Source organism: Mandrillus leucophaeus, unplaced genomic scaffold (assembly GCF_000951045.1).
Source record: "Mandrillus leucophaeus isolate KB7577 unplaced genomic scaffold, Mleu.le_1.0 Scaffold993, whole genome shotgun sequence".
Taxonomy (NCBI): domain Eukaryota; kingdom Metazoa; phylum Chordata; class Mammalia; order Primates; family Cercopithecidae; genus Mandrillus; species Mandrillus leucophaeus.
The window spans coordinates 115,833-125,718 of NW_012110841.1; the positions used below are offsets into that span (position 1 = coordinate 115,833).

The 9,886-nt window shown below is 60.5% G+C and overlaps 2 protein-coding genes across 2 annotated transcripts in view; one reads left to right on the forward strand and one right to left on the reverse strand.

Annotated features, from left to right (window-relative positions):
* LRWD1 (leucine-rich repeats and WD repeat domain containing 1) lies at positions 1–7,794 on the forward strand (the record flags this gene model as incomplete). Its single annotated transcript, XM_011971233.1, has 15 exons — positions 1–38; positions 685–919; positions 1,022–1,138; positions 2,051–2,191; positions 2,431–2,535; positions 2,774–2,899; positions 2,975–3,089; positions 3,266–3,366; positions 3,552–3,759; positions 4,257–4,329; positions 4,425–4,565; positions 6,839–6,930; positions 7,075–7,230; positions 7,319–7,431; positions 7,536–7,794. Coding segments are annotated over 15 exons (1,902 nt in total), but the record flags the coding sequence as incomplete, so codon positions are not given.
* A 282-nt stretch (positions 7,795–8,076) lies between these two features.
* The window catches only part of POLR2J (polymerase (RNA) II (DNA directed) polypeptide J, 13.3kDa), a 7,403-nt gene continuing 5,593 nt past the window's right edge, over positions 8,077–9,886 (reverse strand). Inside the window, exon 4 of the mRNA XM_011971232.1 lies at positions 8,077–8,312. Coding sequence (XP_011826622.1) covers positions 8,277–8,312 — 36 coding nt within the window. The 3' untranslated portion in view covers positions 8,077–8,276. The remainder of the gene's footprint in view (positions 8,313–9,886) is intronic.

The window sequence follows — 9,886 nt, forward strand, 5'->3', positions numbered from 1 at the left end:
CCCAAGAGCGACCGGCTGGGGAAGATCCGGAGCCTGGAGTAAGAGCCGGGCAGGGGGCGAGGCTGTGTCCGCGGGGCCGGGGGTCGAGGGGAAGAGCGGGGACCCTTCCCAACGGCCTGCCTGTCCCCGTTATCGCCCTCTGGGTTCGGCAGAGTCGCTCCAAATGTCTTCTTGTTGGGAGATCGTGGCCCTACCCGCTCGCCGCGAGCCCCGAGGGGCCTCATCCCCTGAAGGGAGCCCGGAGAGTTAGGGGCACAGCCTGCCGCTACCATTAGAGGGCCTGGGAAGCACAGAGAAGCCCCCGAAGGATCAGGAAGAGCATCCTAGAGGGGGCTAGGATGCCCCCCAGTCCTAAAGTAGTTGCAGTTTTTTTTTTTTTTTTTTTTTTTTTTTTTTTTAAGTGGTGGGGAGTCGGGAGTAGTGGCGCGCGCTTCTAGTCCCACCTACTCGAGAGGCTGAGGCGGGAGGATCCCTCAGCCCAGGAGTTGGAGGCAGCAGTGAGCTGTGATCGCGCCTAGGCGACTGAGTGAAACCCCGTCTCTAAAAATAAAGTAACGGGGGAGGGGGGGCCGGCTGCACTTGTGCGAGAAATGTCAGGTGAAAAAGCCTTCTGAGATAGCTGGGGCAGATTGGTGTGGGGTGCAAAGCCTGCCCGCCCCCTAAGCCTTCTGCCCCCAACTCCAGCCTGTCAGGGTTGGAGCTGCTTTCCGAGCACTTGGACCCCAAGCTCCTGTGCCGCTTGACGCAGCTGCAGGAGCTGGACCTATCTAACAACCAGCTGGAGACGCTGCCGGACAACCTGGGCCTGTCCCACCTGCGTGTCCTCCGCTGCGCCAACAACCAGCTGGGGGATGTCACTGCCTTGTGCCAGTTCCCCAAGCTCGAGGAACTCAGCCTGGAGGGCAACCCCTTCCTGACGGTAAGTGGGGGCCTCCCACCAGCCTCATACTGGGGGCCAGGACTCTATTGGACTCAGGCTCAGCATCTCCTGAGCCACTGCTGTTCACCCACTCTTCCCCAGGTCAATGACAACCTGAAAGTCTCCTTTCTCCTGCCCACACTCCGTAAGGTCAATGGCAAGGATGCGTCCTCAACTTACTCTCAGGTGGAGAACCTGAATCGGGAGCTGACCAGCAGGGTAAGGGGATGAGAGGGTTATTGTGTGCTTGGGAGCTATAGGCGGCATCAGGAGAGTGATGGAATTGGACATCAGGAGGATGTGAGGAGGGTGACTGATAGGGGCTCTTTGCCCTAACAGCCCCTAACCTGATGTGCTTTTTTTTTTTTGGAGATGGAGTCTCACTCCATCACCCAGACTGGAGTGCAGTGGTGCGATCTTGGTTCACTGCAACCTCTGCCTCCCAGGTTCAAGTGATTTTCCTGCCTCAGCCTCCCAAGTAACTAGGATTACAAACACCTGCCACCACGTCCAGCTAATGTTTTGTATTTTTAGTAGAGACAGGATTTCACCATGTTGGCCAGGCTGGTCTCAAACTCCTGACCTTAGGTGATCTGCCCGCCTTGGCCTCCCAAAGTGCTGGGATTACCGGTGTGAGTCCCCACACCCGGCCTGACTCTTGTAAGTAGCTCTTTCTGAGTTTTTACTTTCCTTTTTTTGTTTTATTTTGTTTTTAGAGACAGGGTCTCGCTCTGCTGCCCATGTTGAAGTGCAGTGGTGTGATCATAGCTCACTGCAGCATCCAACTCCTGGTCTCAAGCAATCTTCCTGCCTTAGCCTCCTCAATAGCTAGGGCTTTAGGCACATGCCTGGATCATTTTAAAATTTTTTGTAGAGATGGGATCTTGCTATGTTTCCCAGGCTCCAACTCCTGGCCTCAAGCGATGCTTCTTCCTCAGTCTCCCAGTGGCTGGGACTACAGGTCCCTGGGCTGTTTTGGGGTGGGGTGGGGGTGGGGTGTGTGTGTTTGTGTCTGTGTGTGTGGTTTATGAGACTGTGATTCCAGGAGGCTTCCAGCAGGTGGCAGGATGGAGGGCTGGGTCCGGAGGAGCTGGAGTGGGCCGGGCCTGGATCTGCTCCCTCTTGCACCAGGTCACAGCTCACTGGGAGAAGTTCATGGCCACACTGGGCCCTGAAGAGGAGGCTGAGAAGGCTCAGGCAGACTTTGTGAAGTCGGCTGTCAGGGATGTCCGCTACGGGCCTGAGTCCCTCAGCGAGTTCACCCAGTGGCGGGTAGGTCCCTGTCCCGATGTGCAGGCAATCACTGGCTCTTGTATCCCTAGTTGCCTGGAAGTCCCTGGGTGTGAAGGGCTGAGGGGCTGTGGGAGTGGGGTGAGTCAGGGTGGGCAGTCCTGTTGACTGGAGAGGCCCTTCCCCAACTCTGGAAGCACAGGCTCCCCCTGACTATGCATTGGCAGGGCTGGGGACGCCTGGGACTGTGCCCAGCTTCCTGATGGCCTGGCCCCACCCAGGTGCGGATGATCTCTGAGGAGCTGGTGGCCTCCAGTAGGACCCAGGTGCACGAGGCTGACAGCCCAGAGAAGCCCCCAGAAGCTGGAGCTGCCCACAAGCCCAGGGTGAGTGCAGCTCCTAGGGCTCTGAGGCCGGCCCAGCCCCTCCTGCCTGGAGAAGCTGCAGGAGACCAAGGTGACCTGGGCATGGGCCCAGGAAGCACCCCAGGCCCTGACTCGCTCCCTAGAAGACCCTGGGCCAGCCTGGGCCTCCTACACCCACAGTGAGGTGGGGTCCAGCCTGTGATGGGCAGGAAGGAAGCCCCTGGCAGATGGGCCCATGGTCACAAGGCCCCCTCCACAGGCCAGACTGGCGGCCTTGAAACGGCCAGACGATGTCCCACTCAACCTCTCTCCCAGCAAGCGGGCGTGTGCCTCCCCGTCGGCCCAGGTGGAGGGCGGCCCTGTGGCAGGCTCCGATGGCAGCCAGGTGAGCTGAGGTGGCAAGGAGCAGGTGGCAGATGAGTTAGGGCTGGGCAGCCGTGACCTTCCTCTCCCCACACAGCCTGCCCTGAAGCTGGAGCCCCTGCACTTCCTGCAGTGCCACAGCAAGAACAACAGCCCTGAGGACCTCGAGACCCAGCTGTGGGCCTGTGCCTTCGAGCCAGCCTGGGAGGAGGGTACATGGTGGCGGGCAGGCGGGGCAAGGGCTGTTGGAAATGGGGCTGCCTGGATGGGTGGGGGATCAGGAGACAGAGCTTAAAAGGCACCATCAAGTCTGGGAGGAGGAGGCTGCAGGGAGGACTTGGATGGGAAGTGTCTCTGCTCATCTGACCTCTCAAAACCGGGCACTCAGGGGCCACATCCCAGACCGTGGCCACGTGCGGCGGGGAGGCCGTGTGCGTGATTGACTGCCAGACAGGCATCGTGCTCCACAAGTACAAGGCGCCCGGCGAGGTGAGTGCAGGGCAGGGGTGCCCAACTGACTCCTGCATAGCAGCATGGGGATGGGTGCAGGCTTGGCCCCCTGCCCAGTGGCCTTTTTCTTTCATGCTGGGGCTCCCTCCCCCAGGCCCGGACCTGCCTGTGTGTTCACACCAATAGCTCTGCCCCAGTGACTGTTTCCTCTAACCCCCGCCCAGGAGTTCTTTTCTGTGGCCTGGACCACCCTGATGGTGGTCACACAGGCCGGCCACAAGAAGCGCTGGAGTGTGCTGGCAGCCGCAGGCCTGCGGGGCCTCGTCCGGCTGCTGCACGTGCGTGCCGGCTTCTGCTGCGGGGTCATTCGGGCCCACAAGAAGGCCATCGCCACCCTGTGCTTCAGCCCTGCCCATGAGACCCACCTCTTCAGTAAGCCCCTCCCCTTCACCCCTGGGACCCCCAAGCACCCCTGTCCTGTTGCCCCAGTGGCCTCCGTGCTCTCCTCCCTGGGATGGCTGGGAGCTCAGGCGCCTGCCTGGCCCCAGGCTGCACTGCTCCCACTCTAGCTTTGGCAGGAAGCCATGGCACTTCAACCCTGGCTTTATCCACAGCCTGCTCTGTGGCCTTGGAGTTTCCCAACAGTTTGGGCCACTCTGTCCCCTGTCAGTGACCTGGGGGGATGGTCCTGCCCCCGGGTGTGGTGCCCCCTGGCAAGGGAGATGGATGAGCTACAGGAGATGGCTGCTGGAGCCACCGCATCAGGTTACAGCGAGGAGACCGGGATTGTAGGCCCAGGAGTGTTCTGTCACCTAGCCTCGGCCCTTCCTCCCTGCCTCGGTGACCGCGGGCTCAGCCTGGTATGCAGCCAGCAGGAGGGAGCAAGGCCACCTCAGGGCCACCTCTCCCCTCCCCCACTCCCTCCTCAGCGGCCTCCTACGACAAGCGGATCATCCTCTGGGACATTGGGATGCCCAACCAGGACTACGAATTCCAGGCCAGGTGACGCTTCGGGCGAGGCTGGGGAGTGGCCAGCTGCTGGGGCAGGGACACCTTGGTCCAGGGCTGACGCTCTGCTCCCTCTCACCCACCGGCAGCCAGCTGCTCACACTGGACACCACCTCCATCCCTCTGCGCCTCTGCCCTGTCGCCTCCTGCCCGGACGCCCGCCTGCTGGCCGGCTGCGAGGGTGGCTGCTGCTGCTGGGATGTGCGGCTGGACCAGCCCCAGAAGAGGAGGTGAGGCTGGGCAGGGGGCGCCTTGGAAGCCAGGTCTCTGCACAGGGTGACTATTGGCCCAGATGGGCTCAGAACAGCCTGGGCACACCCGGGCAACCATAAGGGTTGTTTTCAGGGGCCTCTTCACAGAGCTGGCCTGTCCCACCTTCCTGCCAGGCTCGGGAGGAAAGGACTGTGACCCTGCCCTCACCCTGGGTTCCGCTGTGGGACTGGGCCATGATGACCTCCCCTTCACCTGGGGCTTCCGCACCATGCTGTGCCCGTGATCCAGCCACTCCTGCCACTCAGCAGCAGCGTGACGGTCCTCCGTGCTAGCGCAATGTTTTTATCTGTAAAGCGGGGCCAGTGGCTAGCGGAGGGCAGGGGAGGCCGTGTCTGGGCAGGCAGGCAGGCTTTGGAAATGCCACGTTGAGGCTTTGTGGCTCATCTGTCCCACCTGGAAAGCCTCTGAGACAGGGCTTGGCAAGGGGTCCCTGTCCTCTTGGGGCCCCCAACCTACTGGGGAAGACAGACGCTAAGCAAAGGTGGCCCGTCAAAATCCCACAGTGTGATGCCAGCTACGAAGGAGAGGGAAAAAGAGTAACGGGCAGGGGGACACTAGCGTGGGGGCCTCAGGGGACTCTGCTGAGGTGACCAGCAGCAGATGGATATTCTGGGGCTCATGCTTTCCCCGCTGGGAGCCCGGCGAGGGAGTCAGCAGGCAGAGGGCGGGAAGGTGCTCGCATGGAGGGAACGGTATATGCAAAGATCAGTGGCAGGTCAGCTGGCTGGTCTGCTTGGCCATGTGGCCACAGCTGGGTGGACTCAGCCCACAGCGAGGTGGCAAGGGTGCCTGGGCAGGGCACGCCAGGCTTTGTCAGCCACAGTAAGCTTTGCATTTCTATTTTTTATTTACTTTTTAGTTGAGATGGAGTCTCCCTCTTGTCACCCAGGCTAGAGTACAGTGGTTCGATCTCGGCTCACTGCAACCTCCACTGCCAGGGTCCAAGCGATCCTCCTGCCTCAGCCTCCCAAGTAGCTGGGATTACAGGTGCACGCCACCAGGCCTGACGATTTTTTTTTTTTTTTTTTTTTGAGACGGAGTTTTGCTCTTGTTGCCCAGGCTGGAGTGCAATGACACAATCTCGGCTCACTGCAACCTCCACCCGCCTGGGTTCAAGCAATTCTTCTGCCTCAGCCACCTGAGTAGCTGGGATTACAGGCGTGAGCCAACACGCCCGGCTAATTTTTGTATTTTAATAGAGATGGGGTTTCGCCACGTTGGCCAGGCTGGTCTTGAACTCCTGACCTCAGGTGATCCACCCACCTAAGGTGATCCACCCGCCTCAGCCTCCCAAAGTGCCAGGATTACAGACGTGAGCCATTGCACTGGCCAATTTTTGTCTTTTTAATAGAGATGGGGTTTCGCCATATTGGCCGGGCTGGTCTCGAGCTCCTGACCTCAGGTGATCCACCCGCCTCAGCCTCCCAAAGTTCTGGGATTACAGGCATAAGCCACCGCCCTGGGCCAAGATTTGGATTTTTAGCCTACCTACAACAAAGAGCCCAGGAGGAGCTTCCACACAGCAGCGCTGTGCTGAATGGAGCAGCAGGGGCCTTGGTGGCAGCGGCGGTAGTTATGGGCTTATTTTTCTCACCAGCAGCCCCTGGGCTGCCTCCTCCCTCCCTGCCAGTGTGCCTGGTCCCCATGTCTAAGACGCTTCTTCTCATGCCCTCTGCCCAACTGGCTCAGGCCTGGCCCATGGTTAGCTGCTGGGCCACCTTCCTGGCTCCAGGCCAGTTTCCGAGTCAGGTAGCTGCCGGGACACTTATCCAAGCAGACACTCCCACACGCTCTCGGCTCTGAAACATTCAGCAGCCATTCCCGTCTTTAGAGTTAGAGCAGATACCCCCAACAGCCCCCTGGGCCATGGCCTGGAAACACCTGCCCTACTTGGCTGCCAGGAGGGCCCCTGCTCATCTCACACTCGGTCCCAGAAGCACCGGCTCGCTTCAGAGCCTGTTCAGACCACCTGGCCTAGTCCTGTCCTGGAAGAGCCACCCCCTCGTGCCTCTGGGTCACTACTTGTGACTTGGGACACTCAGGTGCTGGCTCCCCCTTCCAGGGCAAACTGAACCTTCCTGGGGCCAAGAATGTATCTCTTTGGTGGCATCTTCTGTGCTGCCTTCCCACAGGGCAGGGTCCCCAGCAGGTGCCCTGCAGATTCCCCGGGTAAGCAGGCAGCTCTCTATCTGCAAGGAATGGCCAACCAGCATCTCCTGCTGCCCCACAGGGTGTGTGAAGTGGAATTCGTCTTCTCTGAGGGCTCCGAGGCATCTGGACGGAGAGTGGATGGGCTGGCATTTGTGAATGAGGACGTCGTGGGTGAGTGAGCCCAGCTCGCGGGACAGCCTGGCCTCTGGGCACACAGATGGGCCACTTGTCCCCAGGCTGGGCTTCTGATGATCTCTAGTGGGAGGAGGTGTCCAGGAGGGGCCACTCTGCAGAGCTCTCCCTTCTCCCCAACAGCCTCCAAGGGGAGCGGCCTGGGTACCATCTGCCTGTGGAGCTGGAGGCAGACGTGGGGGGGCCGGGGCAGCCAGTCCACGGTGGCAGTGGTAGTCCTGGCACGGCTGCAGTGGTCACCCACCGAGTTGGCCTACTTCTCGCTCAGCACCTGCCCTGGTGAGCCCACCTGCCTGCCTGCCCACCCCATCCCCTCAGGGCCTCTGGGAGCTCTGCCCCGACTCAGGCTCCACCTCTGTCCTGACAGATAAGGGGATTGTGCTCTGTGGGGATGAGGAGGGTAACGTGTGGCTCTACGATGTCAGCAACATCCTGAAGCAGCCACCCCCGCTGCCGGCAGCCCCGCAGGCCCCCACGCAGGTACCGCCCGGCTCATCCTGCCCAGGCTTGGGCTGGCAAGGCATCAGGGACCCTGCCTTTGGTCAGCAGCAGCACAGCCCAGCCCTCCTCTTTCCCCCCACCAGATCCTGAAGTGGCCCCAGCCCTGGGCCCTTGGCCAGGCGGTGACCAAGACCATGGTGAACACGGTGGTGGCCAATGCTTCCTTCACCTACCTCACCGCCCTGACGGACTCCAACATCGTAGCCATCTGGGGGAGGCCGTAGCCTCACACCATCGCAAAGGACCAGGGACACAGCTAACTTATTCAGTTTTGGGCCGATGGGGGTGGGGGCTCTTTCTATCAATGAATATTTTTATTAAACTCTCTACCGTGGACAAGAAGCCTGTGGAAAGGTGTTTCGAGTTATACAGGAAAAAGTGTTCCTGCTTTCATTGACAGGCAGGCCCAGGAGCTGAGGCTTCTAGAGCAGAGACTCGTGGGAGCTCATGGGTTTGCACACTTCCCTCCGGCTCAGCACCGCCTCCCCAGCAGACCCGGGGCTCCGGAGCTTTGGTCCAGAATGAATTCATCCCCGCCAACCGGAGGCCCCTGAAACAGGTCATCTGCCTGCATCAAGCCTGACCATCCATTTGCTTGTGAAGTCACCGCTGCTCAAGTCCACATCCAGGTCTCTTCCGCCATCCTTTATTAGGAATATAAAACCTAATCTATGTACAGGATACGTCGGTGTCAGGGTGAGGGGTGGTCACAAGGCGGGCCATGGCTGGGACTGGCCGCTCTCCTCGGCGTAGTGCCTGGAGCGGAGGGTCACACGCAGGTAGGAACTGGGCTCACACAGGCTGAGCAGAGCCCCCTCTGGCCCCTACTCAATTCCTTCCTGCTTGTCTTTGATGGCCACCTGGGAGAGAGGAAGAAGGCAGACACTGAGTTGGAACGGCTGGGGCAAGGACGCTGGGGAAACAAGCCCAGCATCCCCTGACCAGGCCCTTCCTGGAGGGCAGCCATGGGCCACACTCCCCAGGACAGTGGAGCAACCGAAGAGCCCTCCCAGCTGGCCCAGTCCAGCCGTTCTCTATGGCAGCCCAGGCAGGAGTCAGGGGCCACAGGCTTCCTGGGGAGCAGATGACTCAAGACACTGAAATCCCCCAAGCTGTGGCTCTTTCCCCTCTAAACTGTTATAGACTCCCAGGTGCCCTGCCGGGAACAGGCATGGGCCACCCTGGGGTGAGCTGCCTCCCAGACAGAGGCCTGGAAGGACCAGGCCTTGCCAACCACAGATAAGGGACGTAGAAGAGCACCCGCAAAGGACAGCAGCTCCCCGCCCCGATCCGGCTCACAGCACATGAGGGGACCCTGCCGCGCTACGGAAGTCCCATGGGGCAGGCAAGCCGCAGGCCTGGACTCCACAACCTCTCAGTCCACACGTCCTGAAGCCTGTGGTGGAAGTCCCTGCCCTTCCATGAGCACCGCCTCTCCCCCAAGACCTCCGAAGAAACAGGCTAGGGCTGTCCCAGGCATGGGCACATGGGCCGGTGTCCAGCCCACGCCGCCCGCCCTTCCGGGCCCCGCCCTCACCCGGAAGCGCTCCTCCAGCAGGGACAGCTCGCTGATGAGGTCGGTGATGGCGTTGGTGAAGGCTTCCTGGGGGCTGTAGTCCGGCGTGGTCTGCACTCGGATGATGATCTTGTGCTCCAAGGGGTGGGGGACTTTGTAGCCAGCAAATAGCACCTGTGGGTCCTTTAGGAGTTGTCTGCGGTCCAGGGACAGACAGTGTGAAGGTCTAGCCTCATGCCCTCGGGGCTCAGGCCCAAGCTGGGTGGCAGCCAGCTCAGAGCAGAACAGACTTTCCAGCCAAAAATCCAACCCCCCAATTTTTTTCCCCAAAAGTCTTCAAGGAAAGTAATGCTTTTAGGAAGATACCTCATGTGGGAACACCCTACCCGCCACACACACACACACATATAACACCCTGCATCCATGATGTTGAAGGACACACACATGGTCCCCCACACCCCCCACATCCATGAGGCTGAAGGACCCAAGCTGGAAACGGATTCCAGCAACCTCTTCCCACAGGGAACCGCAGTGCTGGCAGAGAGATCTCCTAGGCAGCGAATGTCCAGACAGTGTTCAGTGACTCAGACCCAAAAAGCCCAAAAAGAGCATCCACACAGCAAATAAAGACAGCAAGGAGAGGAGGGCCCGGGCTCTGAGCAGTGAGTGGAATGGAAATGCAACTCTGTCCTCCGAGCAGCACAGCTGCCGGCGGCTGGCCACGCATACTGGATGGGGCTGCGTCACGTACTGTGCCCTGGGCACACTGGGGTCTCCTCTAGAGCAGCTCAGAGTGGTGTGAGCACCACGAGGGGGACCCATGCATAGCTGGCAACACTGGGCTCAAGAGCAGGGGAGCAGCAGGGCCCCAGGAGAGCTTGGGTGCCCCACTGGCTGGGCTCCGGGCAAGAGTTCTCC